The sequence below is a fragment of the Hyla sarda genome, chromosome 1 (assembly GCF_029499605.1).
Source record: "Hyla sarda isolate aHylSar1 chromosome 1, aHylSar1.hap1, whole genome shotgun sequence".
Classification (NCBI taxonomy): domain Eukaryota; kingdom Metazoa; phylum Chordata; class Amphibia; order Anura; family Hylidae; genus Hyla; species Hyla sarda.
Window position 1 is genome coordinate 221,588,348 of NC_079189.1, and position 27,328 is coordinate 221,615,675.

At 41.6% G+C, this 27,328-nt stretch overlaps 1 protein-coding gene across 3 annotated transcripts in view; it reads left to right on the forward strand.

Moving 5' to 3' along the window:
- SHROOM3 (shroom family member 3) overlaps window positions 1-27,328 on the forward strand; it is a 339,127-nt gene that overhangs the window by 300,323 nt on the left and 11,476 nt on the right. For all 3 annotated transcript variants that reach the window (XM_056568789.1, XM_056568790.1, XM_056568791.1), the window contains 4 exons: window positions 9,403-9,470; window positions 10,336-11,172; window positions 13,143-13,628; window positions 24,180-24,333. In XM_056568789.1, coding sequence (XP_056424764.1) covers window positions 9,403-9,470; window positions 10,336-11,172; window positions 13,143-13,628; window positions 24,180-24,333 — 1,545 coding nt within the window. The remainder of the gene's footprint in view (window positions 1-9,402; window positions 9,471-10,335; window positions 11,173-13,142; window positions 13,629-24,179; window positions 24,334-27,328) is intronic.

A 27,328-nucleotide genomic window follows, 5' to 3' on the forward strand; every position in this document is an offset into this window, starting at 1 on the left:
CTCTTCTGGGGATTGTAGTGCGCACGCAGTGCACTTGATCTCCACACATGGAGTATTTCCATACTCAGAAGAGATGAAGTTACAAATTGGGGGGGGGGGGGGGGGGCATTTTATCCTATAACCCCTTGTAAAAAAGTAAAATTCATTTACACATCCGACTTTAACAAAAAGTCATCAAACACCTGTGGGGTGCTTAGGCTCACTGTACCCCTTTTTTTTTTTTTTTTTTTTTTTTTTCTTTTCTGGCACCATAGGGGCTTCGTAAATGTGACATGCCCCCCAAAAACTATTTCAGAAAAACTCACTCTCCAAAATCCCATTGCCGCTCCTTCCATTCTGAGTCTTGTAGTGCACATGCAGAGCACTTGACATCCACATATGAGGTATTTCTTTACACAAGAGAAATTGGGTTACACATTTTAGGGTTATTTCTCTCCTTTTACCCCTTGTAAAAATAAAAAAAAACTGAGTCTACAAGAACATGCAAGTGTAAAAATGAAAATTTTGAATATTCTCCTTTAATTTGCTGCTATTCCTGCGAAACACCTAAAGGGTTAACAAACTTTCTGAATGTCATTTTAAATAGTTTGAGGTGGTGCAGTTTTTATAATGGGGTCATTTATGGGGTATTTTTTAATATGAAGGCCCTTCACATCCACTTCAAATCTGAATTTAGAAAATTTTTTGAAAAATTGGAAAATTGCTGCTGAACTTTGAAGCCCTCTGATGTCTTCCAAAAGTAAAAACATGTAAACTTTATGATGCGAACAATCAAAGTAAAAAAAAAAGCAAAATTTTTTAATTTTTCATCAAATTTTTTAATTTTTCACCCAAAAATGATGTAAGTATTGACGAAAATTTAACACTAACATAAAGTAGAATATGTCACACAAAAAAAAACAATCTTGGAATCAGAATAAAAACTAAAAGCATTCCAGAGTTATTAATGCTTAAAGTGACAGTGGTCAGATGTGCAAAAAATGCCTGGGTCCTTAAGGTGTAAATGGGCTGGGTCCTTAAGGGGTTAATGACCTTGTAGAGGGATTATATAGTAAAGCATCAATCTTTGCAGATAATACTAAATTCTGCAAAGGGGTTAACACAATAGAGGACAGTGCACTGTTACAAATGGATCTGGATAGGTTGGAGTTTGGTCTGAGAAGTGGCAGATGAGGTTCAACACCGATAAATGGAAGGTAATGCACATGGGGAAGAAAAATCCTGGCTGGGATTATGTATTAAATGAAAAAACTCTGGGAACGACCGACATGGAGAAGGCAGTTTTAATCAACAGTAAATTTAATTGTAGTGACCAGTGTCGTGCAGCTGCTGCCAAAGCAAATAAAATCATGGGGTGCATCAATAGGGGCATAGGTGCCCACAACAAGGAAATAATTGTTAGGATTCGGCAGGCTGGATGTGGATCCTCTGTGTCAGAGAGGGATTGGCGTGGACTGTGCCAGCGGACCGGTTCTAAGTTGCTACTGGTATTCACCAGAGCCCGCCGCAAAGCGGGATGGTCTTGCAGCGGTGGTAGCAACCAGGTCGTATCCACCGGCAACGGCTCAACCTCTCTGACTGCTGAGATAGGCGTGGGACAGAAGGACTAGGCAGAGGCAAGGTCAGACGTAGCAGAAGGTCGGGGCAGGCGGCAAGGTTCGTAGTCAATAGCAAAAGCAAGAGGTCAGGTACACTGGTAAGGCAAACACAGTAATAGCTTTCTCAAGGCACAATGGCAACAAGATCCGGCAAGGAAGTGCAGGGGAAGTGAGGTTAAATAGACAGGGAGCAGGTGGAGGCTAATTAGACAGATTGGGCCAGGCACCAATCATTGGTGCACTGGCCCTTTAAATCTTAAAGAGCCGGCGCGCGCGCACCCTAGGGAGCGGGGCCGTGCGCGTCGGGACAGCGCAAACGGGGAACGAGTCTGGTAAGTGACTTGGGATGCGATTCGCGAGCGGGCGCGTCCCGCTAAGCGAATCGCATCCCCGCCGGCAGTGTCAGTGCAGCGCTCCCGGTCAGCGGGTCTGACCGGGTTGCTGCAGAGAGAGGAACCCCGCGAGCGCTCCGGGGAGGAGCAGGGACCTGGAGCGCTCGGCGTAACAGTACCCCCCCCTTAGGTCTGCCCCTCTTTTTGTCCGGATGTCGCTCCTCATGGGACGAGGACATTGGGAGCGATTGTAGAGTCTTCTTCTGGAGGACAGTGAAGTCCTGGGTATGCTCATCAACGGCCGGCAGTTCAGAAGGAGTGGGAATGGGGAGGGGGGGCAGAGGGTGAAGCTTGGCACGGGGCAGAGTGTTACCAGGACGGGGGCTATGAGGAGGCACGGCACAGTCCTGATAGGCCTTGGGGAGACCAGGCACAGGAGGAGACATTGAGGCCCGACAGACGGGACTGGGATCAGACGTGATGCATTTCTTGTGGCAAGCAGGACCCCAATTCTTGATCTCCCCGGTGGTCCAATCAAGGGTGGGAGAATGATGCTGGAGCCATGGCAGACCGAGGAGGACTTCGGAGGTGCAGTTGGGCAGGACAAAAAATTTAATTTTCTCGTGATGCAGACCAATGCTCATAAGCAAGGGCTCTGTGCGGTAACGCACAGTGCAGTCTAACTTCACTCCGTTGACCGAAGAAATGCAGAGCGGCTTGACGAGACGGGTCACCGGGATGCAGAACCTATTAACCAAAGAGGCCAGAATAAAATTTCCAGAAGAACGAGAGTCCAAGACGGCCACGGCTGAGAAGGAGGAGATGGCAGAAGGAGAAATCCGCAGGGGCACAGTGAGACATGGAGAAGCAGACTTCGTACCAAGAGACGCCACACCCACGTGAGCTGGGTGCGTGCGTTTCCCAGACGTGGAGGATGAATAGGGCAATCCACCAAGAAATGTTCGGTACTAGCGCAGTACAGACATAAATTTTTATCCCTACGGCGAGTCCTCTCTTCATGGGTCAGGCGAGACCGATCCACTTGCCTAGCCTCCTCAGCGGGAGGCACAGGGGTAGATTGCAAAGGATACTGTGAGAGAGGTGCCCAGAGATCAAGGTCTTTTTCCTGGCGGAGCTCCTGGTGTCTTTCAGAAAAACGCATGTCAATGCGGGTGGACAAATGGATAAGTTCATGCAGGTTGGCAGGAATTTCTCGTGCGGCCAGCACATCTTTGATGTTAATGGATAGGCCTTTTTTAAAGGTCGCGCAGAGAGCCTCATTGTTCCAAGATAATTCAGAGGCGAGGGTACGAAATTGGATGGCGTATTCGCCTACAGAAGAATTTCCCTGAACCAGGTTCAGCAAGGCAGTTTCGGCAGAAGAAGCTCGGGCTGGTTCCTCGAAGACACTGCGAACCTCAGTGAAGAAAGACTGTACAGTGGCGGTGACAGGATCATCGCGGTCCCAGAGCGGTGTGGCCCATGACAGGGCCTTCCCAGACAGGAGACTAACCACGAAGGCCACCTTCGACCGTTCTGTAGGAAATTGGTGCGACAACATCTCCAAATGTAGGGAACATTGTGACAGGAAACCACGGCAGAGTCTAGAGTCCCCATCAAATTTGTCCGGCAGGGACAAGCGGAGGTTAGAAGCGGCCGCTCGCTGCGGAGGAGGTGCAGGAGCCGGCGGAGGAGATGGTTGCTGCTGTAGCAGCTGCTGTAGCTGTGACTGAAGTTGCTGTAGCATGGTGGTCAAGTGCGACAGCTGGTGACCTTGTTGGGCGATAAGTCGGGATTGCTGGGCGACCACCGTGGATATGTCAGAGAGACTTGGCAGTGGCACCTCAGCCGGATCCATGGCCGGATCTACTGTTAGGATTCGGCAGGCTGGATGTGGATCCTCTGTGTCAGAGAGGGATTGGCGTGGACCGTACCGGCAACGGCTCAACCTCTCTGACTGCTGAGATAGGCGTGGAACAGAAGGACTAGGCAGAGGCAAGGTCAGACGTAGCAGAAGGTCGGGGCAGGCGGCAAGGTTCGTAGTCAATAGCAATAGCAAGAGGTCAGGTACACTGGTAAGGCAAACACAGTAATAGCTTTCTCAAGGCACAATGGCAACAAGATCCGGCAAGGAAGTGCAGGGGAAGTTAGGTTAAATAGACAGGGAGCAGGTGGAGGCTAATTAGACAGATTGGGCCAGGCACCAATCATTGGTGCACTGGCCCTTTAAATCTTAAAGAGCCTGCTCGCGCGCGCCCTAGGGTGCGGGGCCGCGCGCGTCGGGACAGCACAAACGGGGAACGAGTCTGATAAGTGACTTGGGATGCGATTCGCGAGCGGGCGCGTCCCGCTATGCGAATCGCATCCCCGCCGGCAGTGTCAGTGCAGCGCTCCCAGTCAGCGGGTCTGACCGGGGCGCTGCAGAGAAAGGAACGCCGCGAGCGCTCCGGGGAGGAGCAGGGACCCGGAGCGCTCGGCGTAACAATAATTCTACCACTGTACAGATCACACATGGAATAATGTGTACAGATCTGGGCACCAGTGTACAAGAAAGATTGAGTGGAGGTGGAGAGGGTTCAAAGACGGCAACCAGAGTAATACGGCGTATGGGAGAACTACAGTACCCAGAAAGATTATCAGAATTAGGGTTATTCAGGTTAGAGAAAAGAAGGCTTAGGGGAGACCTAATAACTATGTATAAATATTATAAGGGGGCAGTACAGAGCACTCTTGCATGATCTATTTATACCCAGGACTGTATCTATAACAAGGGGGCATCCTCTATCTCTATAGGAAAGGTTTTTACACCAGTAGAAACATGGGGGGTTCTTTACTGTAAGAAAAGTGAGACTTTATCCCAAAGGAAGTGGTCATGGGGAACTCAATAAAAGAGTTAAAAAGGGGCCCGGATTCTATTCTGAAGAGTAATAACATTGCAAATTATGGATACTAGATTTAAATGGACAAAATATTGGTCCTGGGATTTACTCTTGTATGTTGGTCCAGGGATTGCCATATTTAGACTATGTTCACACTTCTGGAATGTTCGCACGGAAAATCTCAGTGTGGACATTCCAGAGAGTGCGGGCACTGGAATAATATGCTGGAGCTAGGACAGAACAGGAATGCGCCATCTCATAGACAACTATGCATTCCGTGCAGTGTCTGCAATAACAATGAACAGATTAATTATTTTTGGGGACAAGGAAAACAGAATTTCCCTGTCAGAAACAACTGACACAGAAATTCTGGTCATGTGCACAGCGCAGCAGAATCCCGTTGAAATCAACGGGACTCTGCTGCTCCGGAAACTCAGGCGGAAGTACAATGCAGAATTCCGCACAGAGATTTCGAACATGTGAACATGGCCTTAGAGTTGGGAAGGAATTCTTCCCCTAGTATGGGGCAATTGACATCAGCCTCATGAAGGTTTTTTGCCTTCCTCTGGATCAACATCATAGCCACACAAAAGAGATATAGGTTGAACTTGATGGGCTCTGGTCTTTTTATAACCTTATGAACTATGTAACTATGAATTATAATATAACTTCAATTCACTTATTACAAAGACTAAAAAAGTGAGGGGGAGATAACCTAAACTCCCTAAACCAACGATATGGTGCTTTTTATATTGTCTAGCCTAAGTTGAAGACTATCACTGAAAATCAAACCTGAAATATAACTTTTATTGGATTGTTTAAAACAACACAATGCCTACAAGCCAAATATCCAAATAAATTGTGCAGTCTATCTATATAAGGTATAGAGATAAAATGGATAATAGCCCAGATGTATCAATCCCTGGGAACCAATCACAGCTCAGCTTTTATTTTACAAGAGTGTTCAAATATGAAAGCTGAGCTGTGATTGGTTACTATGGGTATCACTTCAGGGTTTGTCATAGACAAAGTAATAAATCTGGACCACTGTTTTGTAAGAGCCGAACAATTTCTCACAGAGGATATGACACTTGGATTAAAGGGGAGTGATGGATTTGATGCTTCTAACATTTATGCAAATATTCAATATTTACAATGTAGACCCTTCTATTTCAAGACTTCTGCAATTCTCCCCGGCTTGCTGGATATCATCTACTAAGCCAAATCCTACTGAGCCAACCCATTCTTGCCTAATAAGTCCAAAAAGAGACAACAGATTCTCAATGGGATAGCGTATGGCCACCATGGCTCTGTATTCAAATGTGGCTCTTGCTATTATTATTAGATTGAACCAATATCAAGAAATGGGTTGTTGCTTCTAAGAACCTTAGATACATTTTTGTCAGTGAGGCCAATTAGTCTCAAATGCAGATAAATGCAAATCTAGTCTTCTGTTTTCTGTTTAGACTTAGGGACTTAGAATATTAACTTCAGTAAATGCTGGCACTAAGTGTACAGATAACCCATCCTGAATTATTGGTTGATCTATGTAGGTATGAACTTTTCTCTGATGAGATCACTGCACCGCTTGGGTTCCTCGGAGCGTTGCTGGCAATCCCCTAATATGGAGCTTACTCACTGACTGACAAGAGTAAAGAGTCAGGCACTTACGGTAAATGCAAAAAGCTGCAATCCTGTAATGTGGGAAAAAATGTCACATCTGCCAATATACAGATTAGATTATAAACTCCTTTATGCTACATTTCCTCATTGCACATATTATTTCTACTTCTAGTATAACATAAAATTGGTAACAGACATTAGGTTCAAGTTGACTAAAACCACTGATGTTAGCAGGCATGGCTAACAATCTAATAAGTATGGGAGCATCCACCTTTCCCCTGACAGCTTGAGGGAGTATTGGAAGAGGACAGTTTAGATTTCTTTTTAACCATTTGTTCCCCGTGCAGCTGAGCCAATGGTGCCAGGAGAGTACAGAGGTGTCTTGCAGCAGCATATTCTCCTTTGGACCAAACATGCATGTTTATTGGGCAGTCAGGAGAAATAGATGTCTCCCCTTGTTCATCTGCTACTATCTGTATGTAAGCAAAGACAAGGGTCAGAGGAAGGAGAGTAACAAATGACTACAGGATCACAATTTACAGCGTTTGTTTATAGTCTGTAATCTTGTTGATGCATAGGTGCTGTCATGTAGGACAGGGATATGTGAAGCCTTGAGCTCACCCATAGACATTTTCCCTGCCTACATGAGTATTCGCCATAAGCAACAGATCCTCAAATGGATGGCTCTTCTCCTCTCTTCGGCTCTTGTCTATTGGTTCCCCGTATATTTCAAGTTGCTTACCCGGCCTGTCTGACCTCGCTTTCCTGTGTGTTTGTCTAATTTTATTTCTACTAGTTTTGTGTGCCTCTAGCTGTTTCTGACTTCTATAGTATTGTGTTTTATTATTTAGACGTGACAATCCCTGCACGTAGTTAGGTAGGGACCGTCCTTCTGGTTGTGGACCCATTGTTTAGGACGGGTACGCAAGTAGGCAGGAACAAATGGTGTGGGCAAGTTTAGGGCTGCACTCTATCCCTGCCCAATGTGACACACAGGGTTTGAAACACAGGGAATAAACAAACAGAGAAAGCATAGTCAACAAGCAAGCTTTTGCCAGAACCAGGTAGAGTCATGACAGATGTTTCTAAATAAACACAAAGGGAGAACGCTAACTGTATCTCCAAAGGGAGCATACCTACAGTTTATATAGTATCACTTTTTTGTCTTGGGAATGTCCTTTGCCTTGATATACAGTACTGAAAGGGCTTTTTCTTTTTGTGACCTATAATATTGGCTTTGTTTAGATAAGAGTAAATCTAATATATTCATTCTTATACAAAAGCACTTTTTTTTCTCTAAATTTCTTTATCTTGGAATAAGTCTGCGTTAATTGTTAAAGTGTTTAAAAAAAATGGAAAAAGCATTATATGTTGCATGCCAAATTGATAAATGGAATTAATGTTGCTAAAAAATTCGCAAATATGTCATCTGTGAAGTGCCACCAGACCACACAGCATTCAGATGTGTCATTGACATATTTAGTTCTCAAATCAGTCCATAAATATGTTAGCAAATGGTGGGTCAATATTGCTCCCATAGCAGTCTCCTGCCAAAAATTGTTATTTACAAATTAAATCATACTGATCTGTAGGAAGGCAAGGAGAATGGAAGACAAATCTGGTGCCCTGGAAATCTGGCACGAACATTCTATGTGAAGGAAACACTTGGATATTCTGTAAAGCAGTTTTCTAAGGTTTTATTTCTTTAAAGAAATAGATAAAATGCATAACACGTTTAAGAGCATCATTGCTTTGTATTGATTTGAATCTTAGGAGAATTCATGGTTTAAAATAAGTTATGGTTTTTATCCATTTGTTTTAAGCAATAAAACCTTGAAAACCTGTAATTTACAGAAAATCCAAGTGTTTCCTTCACAGACTGTTTACACCAGATTTCCAAGGCTTTGTCTTCCGCTCTACTTGCCTTCTTGTGATTCCTAACTGTTGTCTTCCTAGTCATGGGTTTCATGATGTGGTGACATCCTTCCATAAGCCTAAAGGCCTACATGAGTGCTTGTGTCTCACACACGTTTCAAACAAGATGAGAATCTTTTCCAGAGTTTATCATGTGTGCGGACCATGTCATGTATCACATACTGCACTATAAGGGACTCTGGCTATACTTTTTTTCCAGTAAATATATTGCCATACTAGAATATAACGGAGATATAACTGAAAGCGTCAACTCACAAGGATTAGCAGGATAAAATCTTCAATGCTTTATTTCATTCATGTTAAAATCTTTAACATGGCAGCGTGGAGGGGAGAGGAGGAACAGGTGAACGAGGAAGGCTGTAGCTACTACGCTAGCATCATGCGCTTCGTGAGCATTGAAGATTTTATCCTGCTAATCCTGGTGAATTGCCGCTTTCTATTATATTTCCGTTATATTCATGCATACATTGGACCCAAGGCTTTCTCCTAAGATCCTCTGCCTCTTACCTTCACTAGCAGAGCACCTCCAGGAGGCACATTATTAACTACCAGCCTATACCTATCATAACACTGTGTTTCATATTCGCAAGTAGTAGCCGACTTCACGCTCTCTTCATATGTACAGTATATTGCCATACTAGTCTGCGTGTCAGAAAATCCCAGATTCTCCTAATATTGGATATTTTCTCATATAGTTTGACTAACAGACAAAACAGAAAAACAATGTCTGTTGACTGTAGGACTATGTGTTAGGTGGGCTCAGTTAAGTGTATTGGCAACATGGAATATTTAAAAAAGTTATCTGCATGATAATAAGAATGAACAGTGTGCATGAATACTTTTACTATTTACCACAGTTTTATATCATCAATAATAAATTATTGACGATCATGCATCAAAGTGAATAAACAAAGCAAATCGTAAAAACCTGGAAAGACATTTCTTAAGAAGCTCAGTGCACCTTTATGGGAGTGAGACATTACATAATTGACTAAACACAAAACAAGTAACTAAATGTTTATTTTATTATTTCAGGATTTTAGTGTGAAACACGAGGTGTCTGTCAAGAGCATGTCATATGTATCAACTGGTACAGGACTTCGGTGAGTTGCTGATAATACTGGAATTGCTAATGCTGAAAAACATATTCAATGTTTGACTTGAATGTACCGGAAATAAATGCAAACATTCTTCCAAGAACATTTGAGAAGGAATAAAGGCCAACATGTTATACAAACTTGGAACAAGCCAGTCACATTCCTCACATGACCAATTTCACCTTTTATCACCTTTTTTCACAGACTTTCTATCCTTTTTTGACATAATTTCTCTCCTAGCTCCTCCATAGACATGCACACATAATTGGTTGCATATTGTTATTTTAACAGATAATGTATATGTATCATATCTTAAAGGGACAGTTTAAAAAATTTCCATGAAGCTCCCCCAACCCTTACCCTACCCCCTTTCCCTGAACTGAAGAGACACTCATTCCAACAATATCATTATTACCTTTTAACTTTGTAATGTGTCCAGCAGACTATTCAGCTCATAGAATTACTACAGCACATTGTAAGTAGATACCTTACCAGCATATAGAGCTGTTTGTGTTCCTACAATGGGGGACAACAAATGGACAGAATTGTGGTGCCCATTGGGCAGATTTCTGGCACATCTAATTAGAGAACGGGCAGATTTATTACATGCCCTGAACCAGAACAGTAAATGCCTACAACGAAGACTTATTGTGTTTTTTCAATCCTTTGCCTACATAATTTATAAAACTGTGATATTTAAAGTATATGTTATGATCCAGTAATAAGGTCCTGTGACCGTATCCGTGACCATGTGTTTTCATTCAGTGTAATATTGATTACTACTTGCATTAAATATTCATACGTTTTATGTACAAGTGTATATAAATATGTGTAAGAAACCAGTGTAATAAATAATAACTTTTCTCTTTAGGCCCCCTAAAGGCAAAACTGAAGATGCTTCAGAAAAGGTAGCACACGAGCCAGCATTCAGTTCTTACACCACCCACCATACTAGCCCTGGAGGAGAGAAACAGACCCATCCATCATCCCGCACCATACAAATGGGGATTCAGAGACACACCAGAGCCCAAAGCCTCACTCCAGCCTCTACAGTACACAATCATCTACATAGTGGAAGGCAGAACACCATAACTTCTTTGAGCCATCCAAACCCATCCAAAATTACACAATTTTCTTCTAGTCTTAAGTCAAAAGACTTTCTTGCAATTGAAGGCAATTTATGTCCTCCTAAAAATACTGATATGTCTTTAGACAAAGAAAAGAATAAAACATCTATGGATTTAAGTTCACATTCTGATAATTTAGTAAATACCAACTATGAAAAAACAAAGTCTTTTCCACCACAGAGACCACCAATTCTGAAAATTCAATGTATGGATTTGGGAAAAGAAGAGAACTTACCTCACACTAATACTCCATGCCCTGTAGCTGAGAATAGTTCTTCTATTGGAAGGCAAATGAATACAATGTGGAGCACAAGCTCATCAGAGCCAGAGACCCCTTCCAACAATGGAAAAGTATCTCTCCGTATATCTGAGTCTTGTCTCCAGTTATCCTCTCCTGTGGTTGTTCATGATGAAGAGGATGATGAAGTGTTTGTCAAGGAGAAAGATACATTTCCTGAAAGTCCATTCATTACTCCATCTCCATCTCCACCACCTTCTCTGAAAGATGCATCTCTTAAGGAAAGTCAAGAGAAAATACAACATGTTCCTTCTGCCCCCCTAAGGAAGAACTTAAATGAAAAGTAAGTGCTGCACAACTTATTGAGCAATTACCAATCATCTCATAATAACTGTTTTAGGATATAAGGTTAATGTTCACATGAGGTAGATGAGTTGCAAAAGTTTCTACAACTGTCTCGTTCACCTGTAGAATCAACTCGATTCAAAAGTATGGAACTAAATTTTCCATCACATAAAAATCTCCAACAAATCTGCTGCATGTAAACACATCTTAAGGGTGTTAATTGATGGACTATTTAAAGCAATACCTGTCAGGTGACTAGAATAAGCTGCCCTGTGTGCCAATATGGGAGTAATGCAATGTCTAGCCTTTATATGTTTTCCCCTCAGTGGACTCTATCTCTTTTTCTCAGCTGTCCATGAGTTAGAGGGTGGAGACTAGCCTCTACTAGCCTCAGAAAAGGGAACCCTACATTTCTATGTCTCTATAGATACCCTAAGAAGCATAAGCATGGAGGACATTATAGAGCAGCTGTATTGAACAGTCTAAGATGTGAATTGAGCTATTGGGTGGGATTAAATACTTACAGTTAGCTTGTATAGTCTCTTTGCAATTTCTCAGCAATCCCCCTGCTCTCTGATCTTACTTCCCCTCCCATATCATTCCTCATCCCTTTCCTCTACATAGACTTGCATGGGCAGCATATCAACTGATCCCTCAGTGATCCACTAGTCCATTTTGAAAACACATGATGGAAATAAGCTGTTCAGATCAAATGAACACTAAAGGGGTACTCCAGTGGGAAAACCAACTGGGGCCATAAAGTTAAGCAGATTTGTAAATTACTTATATTTAAAAATCTTAATCCTTCCAGTACCTATCAGCTGCTGTATACTACAAAGGAAGTTATGTAGTTCTTTCCAGTCTGACCACAGTACTCTCTACAGACACCTCTGTTTGTGTCAGGAAACTGTCCAGAGTAGGAGCAAATCCCTATAGCAAACCTCTCCTGCTCTGGACAGTTCCTGACATGGACAGAGGTGTCAGAAGAAGCACTGTGGTCAGACTGGACAGAACTACGCAATTGTAGTAAACAGCAGCTGATAAGTACATAAAGGCTGAGGATTTTAAAATAAAAGTAACTTACAAATCTGTATAACTTTCTGGCATCGGTTGATTTGACAAAGTGGGGAGACGAAGGTTAATAGGAAGAGAAAAAAAGCACTTTTGCGAAGTTGTTACTATTCCTTTATATAAAGTTTGAAATAAATGATGACCATTTCATTCTAAGATTGTCCAATTTTAGAGGATATTGTACTGTTATGCCCATCCCAAAAGAATCAATACTGGACTGCTGATCTCTCTTGGGAACTATGGACCATTGTATTAGTCATTTCTTTGTGCTATTTTGTAGTGATTTTCTAGTTTTTTCCTTTGCAATGTAGTCCCATTAAAATGAATCGGGATAAGTTGCAAGGCCACATACTATCTGTGGACAGATGAACTGCTTTTGAAAAGAAAACAGCTATTGTTTTCTTTTCATGGACATGCTCTTAAAAGATTACAGATTTAAGTCTTTCTAAATGCTAGAATTTTTGATATCTTGCTGGGGCCACAATGAAAATGAAAGCAAAACACATACTCACCTACCTCAGTAGTCAGATCACTTGGGATCCCCTGTGCAGTCTTCCTGTCCCCAGGTGACTGCTGCTTCTGAGATGAAATTGTCTCGGCAGTGACGGCCCATTTAGACAATTACCATCTACAGCGGTGTCCCGCTTCAGTCAATCATTGGCTGAGGGGTCCATCACTGCCTTGACAAGTCTTTCTCAGAAGTAGCAGCTAGAGTGTTTAGCGGGGGACCAGAATACTTCCCAGGATGATCTCTCAGGGAGGTAGGTGAGTATGTTTTTTTTTTATTGGGCCCCAGCAATATATAAAAAAAATTCTAGCATGTGAAATATCCCTTTAAGGATGTCAAAAGATATGAAGAAGGCACCTAAACATCTTTTTCTTTTCCTCTCATTATAGGTATCCTATCCTAGTAGACAATACAGAAAATAAAGACAAGGAAGACAGAACTTTACATCCATTAACCTTTAGTTTACCTGTGAATAATTCTGAACTTGCTCAGACTCAAATACCTCAGTTTTCAACAAGCTCCATAGGATGGAGTTCCAGCTCTTTACATTATCCCCCAACTCAGGATGAGGCAACCTCCTCCACAGCACTTGAAATTTCTGACCAGAAAACCTCTACCTTTGAAAGCATCTTAAGTCAGGCCAGCACAAATGTGATGACTCCTGAAGATGTGAAATCTCAGGAGTTGGCCAAGGAGATTGTAAGCAAGGACAAATCTCTAGCAGACATTTTAGATCCAGAGCTCAAGATGAAGACCACTATGGATTTAATGGGTGACCTGTTCATGAAAAGCACCTGCACACTAAGGGAAAATAATAGAAGGTGGCTCAAAGAGAGGATGGTTCCAGACAATGTTCTTGCAGCAGAAAATGAAATGTAAGTAGCTCAGAAAATGATTATATCTTTCTACTTCTATAAAATCTACCATAATTACACTTTATTGTCATATTACATATTATGTCACCACATACAGTTGTGGCCAAAAGTTTTGAGACTGACAAAAAATGTGATTTCTTACAAAGTTTGCTGCGTCATATTTTTTTAGTCTGATGTTTCTATGATAGTAGACTTATTGGCATTTCATAAGTCTTAACATTTTTCTGAACAGATACATCAATTTTATGCAAAGACTCAATATCAACAGTGGAAGTATTTTCTAAGACTTCTGCAATTCTCCCTGGCATGCTGAATATCAGCTTCTGGGCCAAATCCTGGCAACCAATTCTTGCCAAATCAGTGCTTGGAGTTTCTCACAATTTCTCTGTTCTTGTTTGCCCACCCTCTTTTTAAGGATTTACCACAGGTTTTCATGGGAGATCTGGGGAGTTTTCTAGCTATGCAACCAAAATGTCAATGTTTTGTTCATTGATCCACTTAGTTATACATTTTTGCCATTTGACATGGTGCTCTATGATGCTGGAAAAACCATGGTTCATCACAAAATTTCTCCAGAATCATTGAGAGACATTGCTCTTGGGGGATGTTTAGATACCATTCATTAATAATTGCAAAGTTTTTTGGCAAAATTGTGAGTGAGCCTATTCCCTTGGATGGAGCAACACACACACACACAAAAACGGTCTCAGGATGCTCTACTGTTGGCACGACAGGACTATTGGTAGCGCTCACTTTTTCTTCTCTGGCCAATCATTCTTCCAGATGTCCTAAAAAGTCTGAAGGGAGCTACATCAGAGAAAAAAAGGTTCCAAAAGCTTTCGCCTCATTGTGCGTGCAGATGCACTGCCACATGCCTGCTGTTATTCCTGAGAAAGGTCTGCACTGGTGTTGAACCAATCTCCTAGCTAAAACGTCTTTAGAGGATGGTCCTGGCACTTGCTGGTATCTAAATATCCTCCAAGTGCAACTTTTCCCAATGATCCAGAAGCAATTTGGTGAGGGACAAATGTTTTTTTTCAGCATGATGGAGCACCATGTCATAAGACATAATTAATAGCTTAGTGGCTTGGTGAACAAAAGATTAAAATTTTGGGTCCATAGCCTGGAAACTGATCAGATCTTAATCCCATTGAGAACCTGTGGTCAATCTTTAACCCCTTCCCTCTGGCTATTTTTCATTTTTGCACTTTTGATTTTTCCTCCTCACCTTCTACAAATCATAACATTTTAAATTTTCCACCTAAAAATCCATATGAGGGCTTGTTGTTTGCACCAACAATTTTACTTTTTAATACCATTAATAATTTTACCACAAAATCTATGGCAAAACCAGAAAAAAATTATTTGTGGGGCAAAATTTAAAAAGAAAAGCCATTTTGTAATTTTTAGCAGCTTCCGTTTCTACGCAGTGCAGTTTTCGGTAAAAATTGCACCTTATATTCTGTAGCTCCCTATGGTCGCAAGGATACACAATTTATATAGGTTTGATTATATTTTACTACTAAAAAAAATTATAACTATATGCACCAAAATTAATACGTTGAAATATTTCCTCTTCTGACCCCTATAACTGTTTTTATTTTTCCATATAAGGGGTAATATGAGGGCTCATTTTTTGTGCCGTGAAGTTTTTATCGGTACTATATTTGTTTTGATCGGACTTTTTGATCACTTTTTATTCATTTTTTTATGGTATAAAAAGTGACCAAAAATACGCTATTTTGGACTTTGGAATTTTTTTTATGTGTACGCCATTGACCGTGCAGTTAAAATAACGATATATTTTTATAGGTCGGACATTTAAGCATGCGGTGATACCACATATGTTTATTTTTATTTGCACAGTTTTTTTTATGGGAAAAGGGGAGTGATTCAAACTTTTATTAGGGAAGGGGTTAAATCACATTTATTATTATTATTTTTTTTTTACACTTTTTTTTGCAAACTTATAGCCTCGATAGGGGATTATAACATGCATTACACTGATCTCTTACACTGATCAGTGCTATGCCATAGCATAGCATTAATCAGTGTTTCTGCTGCCTGACTTCTCCTGCCTGGATCTCAGGCACGGAGCAGTTATTCGGCGATTGGACATCGAGGAGGCAGGTAGGGTTCCTCCTCTCATCCTGCAAGCTGTTCAGGACACCGTGATTTCACCACTGAGCTAACCGGCAATGTTTACTTTCGTTTTAGATGCGGCTAAAGGGTTTCGTCACATCTAAAGGGTTAATGCCGGCATTAGCCGTGGGACCTGGTTGCTTATAGCAACCGGGATCCACCGGGTATGATGCACGCTCACCTGCTGAGCGCACGTCATACCTTGGGAGCTGCAAGTGGACGTTAATGAACATCCATTTGCGTCAAAGGGTTAAAAAGCGAGTATACAAACGAAAACACAGAAATTGGGATTAACTCCAAATGGTTGCCACCAATCAGGGTTTAGCCCAGAAGCTAGGGGCTCTGTTCAGGATCCCCAGACTCCCCACAATCTAAAACTTATCACATATCCTGCAGATAGGGGTCAGGTTTTTTAGTAAGACATATCTTCTTTAACACTGCAAGTATTGAGTCCTTGTATAAACTTGATGTATTTGTTGGTAAAAAAAATTTAAAACAAAGAAAAAAAAGGAATAAATTGTTGAAGTGAATGGGAACAGAGCTGCAGTTACCTGGCACCACCACTATACAATGAAAGGCGGAGAACTTCCAGCCCCACTCACTGTTTAGTGTGGTGTGCTGAACAGCCCATCCACATGGGTGCTGGGTGCTGCCGATCAGAGATTGATGGCCTATCCTCTGGCTAGGCCATCAATAATCCTTTTAATTTAGGAGCTTATTTTATAGATACTGGTAGCTTTGTGCTGAAGCCTCTGGCTTGGCTACATATAATGCAAACTACATTTTATTTAGGGTATCTAGAAGATATTAATAAACATGGTGTTTGGCACACATTGACATAGTTTAATAACGTCTCAGGCCACTTCTCATGCCATCAAGCAAGTGATATTGGGAACAACATTTTCCTATAGTGCTGGCAGTTCAGTCACTTGTGGATATGATAAGAGAGGAAAGGACACAAGACAACTATGCCCTATACTTTGTAAGAACTACTTTGTAACATCTGAAGTTGATGTTTTTCTGAACTGTGCAAAATAGTTTGGTAGGTAGGAATTAGTCTTCCATTTAAGGATTTACAGTATAGTAACAAGTATAACAAGTGGATTGCCCTAAAAATCAATGGAAATGAATAGGCTGGGCTACAATACTAGGCATAGCCCAAGGACAAGAATGCTGCTCCTGGAACAAAAGCAAACCCTTTTTTTCTAGTTTCAGACAACTGCGAGACTGTCAGCAGATTTATGCAGCACAACTAAGGGCACCACAGAATCCCAGCAGGCTTCCTCATCACGAACAACTAAGTTTTACTATGAAACCCCCACAGCATCGGAAGCATCCAGGAGGCACTTTCTCCAGCTTCCCCTCCTCTACCCAACCCAGCTTGATGGGTCTGACCTGGCTTTGTGTATAGGGAGAAACCTGGTAATGAAGCTGAGTCTAGTGGGATGAAGACAGTCAGACCACTTCCACGATGCCACCAGGAGAGATGGCTCTCTTCTGGCTTTGTGTTTAGGGAGAGACCTGTTAAAGGGTTACTCCGCTACCCAGTGTCCAGAACATTGAGTTCCGAACGCTGTGTGCGGGCTTCTGTGTTCACACCCGAACCCTCGTGACGTCATGCCCCGTCATGTGACATCACGTCCCGCCCCCTCAATGCAAGTTTATGGGAGGGAGCTTGATTGTCGTGGTGCCCCCTTCCCATAGACTTTCATTGAGGGGCAGGCTGTGACGTCATGAGGGGGCGGGCATGAACACGGAAGCCCACAAACTGCATTGGGAACTCTGTTTTCCTCTGTTGTTTGGAACTATGTTTTCCTTTGATACACTAAAGAGTTTTAGAGTAAAACTCACCAATCCTAAGGGAGGCTTTTAAAATTTGATTCTGCCTGTGGTTCAGGCAGCATAAATCTACTCACCGACCTAGGAGCTTGTTATAGGTATGTCCAACTTGACTGATTCTGTTAAAGGGGTATTCCAGGCAAAACCTTTTTTTATATATATATCAACTGGCTTCAGAAAGTTAAACAGCTTTGTAAATTACTTCTATTAAAAAATCTTAATCCTTCCAATAGTTATTAGCTTCTGAAGTTTTCTGTCTAACTGCTCAATGATGATGTCACATCCCAGGAGCTGTGCATGATAGGAGAATATCCCCATAGGAACTGCATAGCTCCCGGGACGAGAGTCATCAGAGAGCAGTTAGACAGAAAACAACAACTCAACTTCAGAAGCTAATAGCTATTGGAAGGATTAAGATTTTTTTAATAGAAGTAATTTACAAATCTGTTTAACTTTCCGGAGCCAGTTGATATATATATAAAAAAAATAAGTTTTGGCCTGAAATACCCCTTTAGCTACTTTCAATGGGAGAAACAGTATGGGGTGTAGCTAGGGTGGAACTAGAAGGGTGTGTGTCCTCAGGGTGAGGTCAGGGAGGAATATTTAAATACAGAACTATGGTACCAAACTGTATTTTTTCCCCCAGGTAAAAGCTAGCCAACCTATAACTCTTATACATTTAATTCTCTCTCAATCTGCCTGATTTTGTGCATCTACTACCATGGTAAAAACTCTCTCACATGTTGCCATTGACCATTAACCACTTAACGACGCAGGACGTAAATGTACGTCCTGGTGAGCTGGTACTTAACGCACCAGAACGTATATTTACTTCCTATGCATAACCGCGCGCATCGGAGCGATGCTCGCGTCATGCGCGGCATGACCCACCTGTAATGGCGGACATCCAGCTGCATCCATTAACCCCTCAGATACCATGATCAATACAGATCACGGCATCTGCAGCATTGCGGTACTTTAAATGGATGATCGGATCCCCTGCAGCGCTGCCGCGGAAATCCGATCATCCAGCATGGCGGCCGGTGGTCCCCTCACCTTGCTCCGGCCATCTTCCGGGGTCTTCTGCTCTGGTCTGAGATCAAGCAGACCAGAGCAGAAGATGACCGATAATGCTGATCAGTGCTGTGTCCTATACATAGCACTGAACAGTTTTAGCAATCGAATGATTGCCATAAATAGTCCCCTATGGGGACTATTAAAGTGTAAAAATAAAAGTTAAAAAAAATAAAAAATAAAAGTAAAAAAAATGTAAAATACCCCCACCCCCAATAAAAACGTAAATTGTCCCATTTTCCCTATTTCACCCCCAAAAAGTGTAAAAAAAAATATTTTAAATACATATTTGGTATTGCCACGTGCGTAAATATTCCAACTATTAAAATAAAATGTTAATGATACCGTACGGTGAACGTGAACATAAAAAAAAAGTCCAAAATAGCTGCTTTTTTATAACATTTTATTCCAAAAAAAATTCATAAAAAAAGTATTAAAAGTTTTATATAAGCAAATATGGTATCAATAAAAAAGTACAGATCACGGCGCAAAAAAATGGCCCTCATACCAAAAATGGCCCTCATAAGGGGATTTTAAACGTACTAATTTGGTTAAACAGTTTGCGATTTTTTTAAGCGCAACAGTAATAGAAAAGTATGTTATCATGGGTATCATTTTAATCGTATTGACCCAAAGAATAAAGAACACATCATTTTTACTGTAAATTGTACGGCGTGAAAACAAAACCTTCCAAAATTTGCAAAATTGCGGTTTTCTTTTTAATTTCCCCACCCAAATAGTATTTTTTTTGGTTGTGACATACATTTTATGGTAAAGTGAGTGATGGCATTACAACGGACAACTGGTCGCGCAAAAAACAAGCCCTCATACTACTCTGTGGATGAAAATATAAAAGAGTTATGATTTTTTGAAGGCTGAGTCCTTAAGGTCCAAATGGGCTTCGTCCTTATGGGGTTAAATGAGTGCATGTTTTTGTCTGCATGTGTGACCCTTTTCTTAGTGGTTTCAGTTGCAACCATTTACCTTCTTTCCTTTACCGAAAACATCTGTTTTTTTAGTGCGTGAAATAAGTTTTTAATACATCACCATTTTTCTCACTGAATAACTTTCCAAAAGTGCTATGAAATTTTCACCAGATGTTGGTAACAAACCAAGTAATCCATACATACAAAGAAACCAAAGCAAATCAGCTCAGAAATGAAAGTTAGGAGTCATAATGTAAAATAACACAAGGACAAAGTAACACTATTAAATCCCATTTGTTTAACCTCTTAAGGACGCAGGGTGTATGGATACGCCCTGCATTCCGAGTCCTTAAGGACGCAGGGCGTATCCATACGCCCGTGGGAATTCCGGTCCCCACCGCTAGCCGGTTGGGGACCGGAGCCGGATGCCTGCTGAAATCATTCAGCAGGCACCCTGGCACATCGCCCAGGGGGGTCCTGAGACCCCCCCATGTCGGCGATCGGAGAAAATCGCATGTCAATTCAGACATGCGATTTTCTCCAATTCCGGGCTGATCGGGTCTCTGGTGACCCGATCACCCGGAAAATAGGGCTGATCGGAGTTGTCAGCAACAGCCCCGATCAGCCTAAAGGATTGGAGTGAGATCGCAAAGCTGCGATCTACTCCTATCCCCTGCCATTACTCAGAACGGAGTTCTGACCAATGGCAGTGCAGGACAGGGGGTTGCCATGGCAACCCCCCGTTCTGCCCGCCCCTGGATGTCAAGGGGCTCTGGAAAGAAAATGGAGGCCATACCTGCAGAAGATGCCTGGGGACCTGGGATCTTCGCTGGAGCCTGCAGGATCCTGATCAGGTAGGGAATCCACAGTGGGGGGGGGGGGGGGGGGGATTGAAAGTGAAAGTAAATTGATCTTTACTGTGGCAACCACTAGGGGGGCCAAACTGCAACTCCCAGCATGCCCAGAGAGCCAAAAGCTGTCTGGGCATGCTGGGAGTTGTAGTTTTGCAACATCTGGAGGGTCACAGTTTGGAGACCACTGTTACAGTGGTGCCCAAACAGTAGCCCTCCAGATGTTGCCAAACTACAACTCTCAGCATGCCTCGACTGCCCAGGCATGCTGGGAGTTGTAGTTCTGTAACATCTGTCCCTTCAGATTTAGCAATTTTCATGACATTTTTGAAAATTGCTGCTCTACTTTGAAGCCCTCTAATTTTTTCAAAAAGCAAAAGTATGTCCATTTTATGATGCCAACATAAAGTGGACATATTGTATTTGTGAAGAAAAATAAAATTTATTTGCAATATCCATTTTCCTTACAAGTAGAGAGCTTCAAAGTTAGAAAAATGCAAAATTTTCTAAATTTTCATGAAATTTTGGGATTTTTCACCAAAAAAGGATGCAAGTAACGCCGAAAATTTACCACCAAAATAAAGTAGAATATGTCCCGAAAAAACAGTCTGAGAATCAGAATATTCGGTAAAAGCGTTTTCGCGTTATTAATTTGTAAAGTGACGGTGGTCAGAATTGCGAAAAAGGGCTCAGTCCTTAAGGTGAAAAGGGGCTGCGTCCTTAAGGGGTTAAAGTGTACCTGCCATTAACACATTTTTTAATATCATAAATATCTTTATGGGAAAAGGGGGGTGATTCAAACTTTTATTATAGTGTTATAGCCCCATAGGGTATTAACATGCCATTGATCAGTGTTATCGGCGCTTGATTGCTCCTGCCTGGATCTCAGGCACAGAGCAGTCATTCGCTGATCGGACACCAAGGAGGTAGGTAGGGATCCTCCCGGTGTCCTGTAAGCTGTTGCGGACGCCGCGGCAGTCCTGAACAGCACGACTGAGCTGCGGGGATACTTTCAGTTTCACTTTAGATGCGGCAGTCAACTTTGATCGCTGCGTCTGAAGGGTTAATACAGGGCATTACCCGATCGGTGATGTCCTGTATTAGCCGCGGGTCCCGGCCGGCCGGGCGGCCGGGACCGACCTGCTATGATACGGGGTCACAGCGTGACCCCACGTTATATCGCGGGAGCCGGTGGAGGACGTAAATATATGTCCTGCATCGTTAAGGGGTTAAAGGGGTACTCCGGTGGAAAAGTTTTTTTTTGGTTTTTTTAATCAACTGGTGTCAGAAAGTTAAACAGATTTGTAAATTACTTCTATTAAAAAAAATCTTAATCCTTCCAGTACTTATCAGCTGCTGAATACTACAGAGGAAATTCTTTTCTTTTTGGAACACAGACCTCTCTGCTGACATCACGACCACAGTGCTCTCTGCTGGCATCTCTGTCCATTTTATGAACTGTCCAGAGTAGGAGAAAATCCCCATAGCAAACATATGCTGCTCTGGACAGTTCTTAAAATGGACAGAGATGTCCGCAGAGAGCACTGTGGTCATGATGTCAGCAGAGAGCTCTATGTTCCGAAAAGAAAATAATTTCCTCTGTAGTATTCAGCAGCTAATAAGTACTGGAAGGATTAAGATTTTTTTATAGAAGTAATTTACAAATCTATTTAACTTTCTGGCACGATTTGATAAAAAAAAAAAAAGTTTTCCACCGGAGTACCCCTTTAAATATATATATATATATATATATATATATATATATATCATAAAGTGTATATAGTTTCACTACAATGCTTTACTTACCTCAAACCAGAACACTCCTTTCAATATTGGATTTGGGGAGATATTTCTAAAACTTAGAGCGTATGTACTATAGGGTGTTCCCCAATTCCTAGAATGTGGTAGTGCAGTGTTCTTCAAATTTTGGACCTCCAGCTGTTGCAAAACTACAACTCCCAGCATGTCCGTACAGCTGTTGGCTGTCCGGGCATGCTGGGAGTTGTAGTTTTGCAACATCTGGAGAGACACATTTTGGAGACTACTGTCATAGGGTATTAATGTTTGTCAAGTTCTCTCCCTTATTACTTATTCTTCGACTCATATATATATATATATATATATATATATATATATATATATATATATATATATATATTTATATATATATATATATATATAGTTGCTTAGGGTGTATTCACATCTTCAGGTTTTTAATAGTAATTTTTTAAACAAAACCAGGAATGGATTTGAAAAGGGGAGTTGACTGTCTTAGTCTTTACTTTATACTTGACCACCATTTATGCTCAGTTCTTGGCTTTTTTTTTTTTTTTTTTTGTATTTGCAACATGTGAACACACCCTTAGAGAAATAAACACATGAATCTTAGACATTGTGAGTACAGTGCCATCTATTGGTAGAAAGTGAGAAGACAGCTATATACATATACTGCACAAACCCAGTTCTCCATTTAAACGGTATCACTTAGAATTATTTTTCTCTACCAAATAACACAGGATCCCATTACATATTTCTGTCTACAAATCTGTTTTGATTTTCCTATTGAAGATCATTTATTCAGTTTTTTTTAATACACATGGCTATGGTGGAAGCCACCATGCCTCAGCTGTTTTTAACAAAAGTGATGCTTTACAACAGCCACATGGACGTAGGAATCTGTAGTCTGGATATGTGCATTGATTTTTCTGGGAGAGTTTTCAAGGCATGAGGTCAGGTGAGGAGCTGTGACTACTATTTATTGTGAATGGCCTGAACTTGTGTTATCTATACTAGTGTTACTACTGACAAGAGATCGAACAGAAAATGCTAGTCTATTATGAAGCTCAGTCGCCGAAGCAAAACTGAGTGACTGTTTCAGATTTTTGTCACATACATACTTAAAAAATATTTATATATTTTATATATATATATATGGAAAAGTGGTGACCACCACCTCATACGGTGGTCGACACAGCTCTGTGCACTAAGCAGTGCCTGCTTCGTGCATGAGGAGAGCCGCGGTGCCTATACTACTATGGGGGGTGGGGAGTGGTGTAGTTGAAGTCAGACCCAGGAGCCTAAGGAGCCCATGAGGTCTTTGTTTTCTATATGAGCAGACCAGTACTATAAATATAGCAATCAAAAGGTCATTTGTTACTATAGCATATGTTAGGACTGGTGCTCCCGTGGCTCCCTGGCAGATTGTTGGCAGTATGCGCTGCACTCTATGGCGTATTACTCTTTGCACTTTATAATTATTTCCGCCTAATGTTATAGTTCATTGCTATTACACCTTTTGTATTTTCTTGTTACCATATGGTGTGTGTATGATGTAACCTTGACATGTCATTTGTATTATATAATGATTGATACCTGTACAAGTTTATACTGCCGAGGACCATTGCGAGTCCCTTTTTTCTGCCACCGTGTTCGTCCTTTTCATGTATTTGTATGATTTTATCAAGTGTTTGGAATCAATAGAAACAGTACTCTTACGGTGCCATGTAAATTCTTGTATAAAGAAACATTATAGCTGGGGACCATGTTACGGATTTTTACATGGTGGCCCAGTATCTTCAATTTCTGTCACTGGTCGCCTTTTTAGTATAAATACGTTGTTATGGTGTTAGTCAAACTTGTTCAATCCTGGCAACAATAAAAAGTCACTTTCTCCTTTGTCATCAGTGACCCTCATTTTTGTTTTCTCTCTATATATATAGGACAGACAATAAGAAGATTCCTGCAGAGAATGGAATCAGGTCATCTGTGTTCTATTCAATGTCTGCTACCAAAGCGGAGCTTCTACAGAGACTCACAGACATACACGCAGAAGGAGCACGAGGAGTGGAGCATCTTGATGTCAATGAAAAGAAGGTAGAGAATGGTTCTTTTTAGTCAGTAAAATAATTGTCTGCTATTAATAATATAAAATATTTGCATCAATAAATGTGTAAGGGGGGCTGCCGACTGTACCCCACTGATGATATGACAGGGGAAGGAGAATTGGGCATGTTGTATTACAACTTACCACATCCTTATGTTCTGCCAGGACAAAAGCTGCTGCCAGAAGTGGCCTTCCATCTTGTCTCCCACATTTCACTGAATTACAGGAAATATACATAGGGGGAGATTTATCAGAACCTGTGCAGAGGAAAAGTTGCCCAGTTGCCCATGGCAACCAATCAGATCGCTTCTTTCATTTTTCAGATGTCTTGTTTAAAATGAAAGCAGCAATCTGATTGGTTGCCATGGGCAACTGAGCAACTTTTCCTCTGGACAGGTGTTGATAAATCTCCCCCATAGTGAGCAGAGTATGTATGTTAATGTGGCGTCAGGGAAATACGACCTATCCCCTATGTAGTAAGGTCAGGCAGAGCTGGAATGTTCCATTGTCTACAGGACCTGTCACACATCAGGACATCAAGGATCCCAACAAATCACTTCATTATCTCTGTAATTCATGTTCATAATTACATCAATATATGTAGTAAAGCGGAATCAGTAAGATGTAAGATCTGTTCTAAAGTGGAGCTCATTTTAATTTCATAGTGTGGTATCCATGGTTTACCTGAGACTAACCAAATAAAACTAACATAATTCTTAGGCTGCGTTTACATATATGCGTCATCCGGCATTTTTTCCCTCCAACGCTGTAGAAAATGTGCTGGGGGGAAGCTGACTGTAGAACTGATCCTATTCATTTCAATGGGACTGTTCACATTCATCAGTTTGGACACTGGATGGATGGACTCGCCGGACCCGTTCTGGCACAGGGAAAGCTTGCTGAACAAAATAGTGGAATTCCGGCAGAATTTCCATTGGATTTTAGCAAAGTTTCTCTGTTCTCAAAACACAGAATTCTCCTGAAATTCAAATCCCCATTGACTTCAATGGGATTCTGCCACAGAATTCGGCAAAATTAAAGACAGGTCATTACATTTTACAGAATGCGGAATTTCACCCTCAGAAATTCCACTGTATTAGGGTACGTTCACATGAGCGGATCACCAGCGCGTATTACGCTGCGGATACGCCGCTGAAGGACCGCTGTATGCTGCTCAGAGCGGCAATACGCTGCTACGAGCAGACACACTGCGATGTGCGAGTCACTGCGCGCATGCACAGTATACCCACACATCGCGGCTGCTCTTGGCCTGTCTCAGGGAGCAGGGGAGCGGCTGCGATGTGAGCAAGCACACCGCGCATGCGCGGCAACTTGTACATCGCAGCAGTGTGTCTGCTCGTAGCGGCGTATTGCCGCTCGAAACAGCAAGCACATGTAAAGGCAACCTGTAGGGGTCCTTCAGCGGCGGATCTGCAGCATAAAATACACTGTGGATCCGCTCGTCTGAAAGTACCCTTAATGGGACAGTATATTTCAGCAGAATTTCCAGCGGAATTCTTCCACAAAATTCTGCAGGCAAACTCTGCCGTGTGAACAAGGCCATAGGCTAAAATCAGTAGTTACTTGTATTATTTGTATTTCATTATACATAAGTAATTGTTGTTAAGCTATAATAGGTAATGTGTCACTAATCTGCTTTCTGTAATATCGAGATAAGTATCACACTTGTTTGATGCCAGTGTTATAAGCCCCAACTCTACGGAAATCTGCAGACAGCTCTGAAAGTCATATAGGAGGCCAGTCCACATGTGAGGGGAAAGAGAGAAAGTGATCTAAATAATTAGTGCCATGCTGTTAATTACATTGGCATGTTCCTTGTGCTGTGTATAAAGGACATTGGCATAGTAATAACCAATAGAAAAGGACTCTTTTGGGTACTCAAAGTCCTATTAATTTGTGAGTGTACAATAGCTTTATGTTTGCTGGCTTGTTGGAAGTAGGGCAAAATGTATTCATTACAACAAAACAAGGCCTTGTAGGTCACATATGTGGCACCCAGTCATGTGATGGAGATAACAGACAGAGACCCTGTAGTCATTAGAGGGCAGAGATTGATCTCTTTATCTGAATATGGCAACGACCCAGGTTTCCTAGTTAATGATGTGCTGGCTCTTACTATGTGTCTAGGACATAGTACATGATGTATGGCATCCACTCTTAGTGATTGAAAGGCTTTATGTTTTACTGCTATAGAGCTATGTATTTTCATGATATCCATGTGATTATGGAATTCTGGTAATCCAGTCGTGACTTAATATATTAAATGGTACCTTTGCAGCAGTAATAAGTGGATATATTAAACTTAGAGGGGTTTATTTTACATCTTTGCCCACTAAAACGGGTACCCTAAGGATAGTGGATAAAGATGTCTGATCGCGGGGGGGGGGGGGGGGGGGGGGTTGGTGAGGGAGTTGGTCCCCGCTGGGCTGCTTCTCCAGTCTCAGAAACTTCTGAGACCCCCTCCATTCATGTCTATGGGAAAGTAGTGGATGGAATAGCCTTCCTGTAGAGGTGGTACCTGCAAATACAGTTAAGGAGTTTAAACATGCATGAGATAGATATAAGGATATCCTTTATATAAGATAGGGACAAGGACTATTTCTATTTATTCAGAATATTGGGCAGACTAGATGGGCCAAATGGTTGTTATCTGCACATTCTAAGTACAGGGTGGGTCATTTATATGGATACACCTTAATAAAATGGGAATGGTTGGTGATATTAACTTCCTGTTTGTGGCACATTAGTATATGTGAGGGGGGAAACTTTTCAAGATGGATGGTGACCATGGCGGCCATTTTGAAGTTGGCCATTTTGAATCCAACTTTAGTTTTTTCAGTAGGAAGGGGGTCATGTGACACATCAAACTTATTGGGAATTTCACAAGAAAAACAATGATGTGGTTGGTTTTAATGTAACTTTATTCTTTCATGAGTTATTTACAAGTTTCTGACCACTTATAAA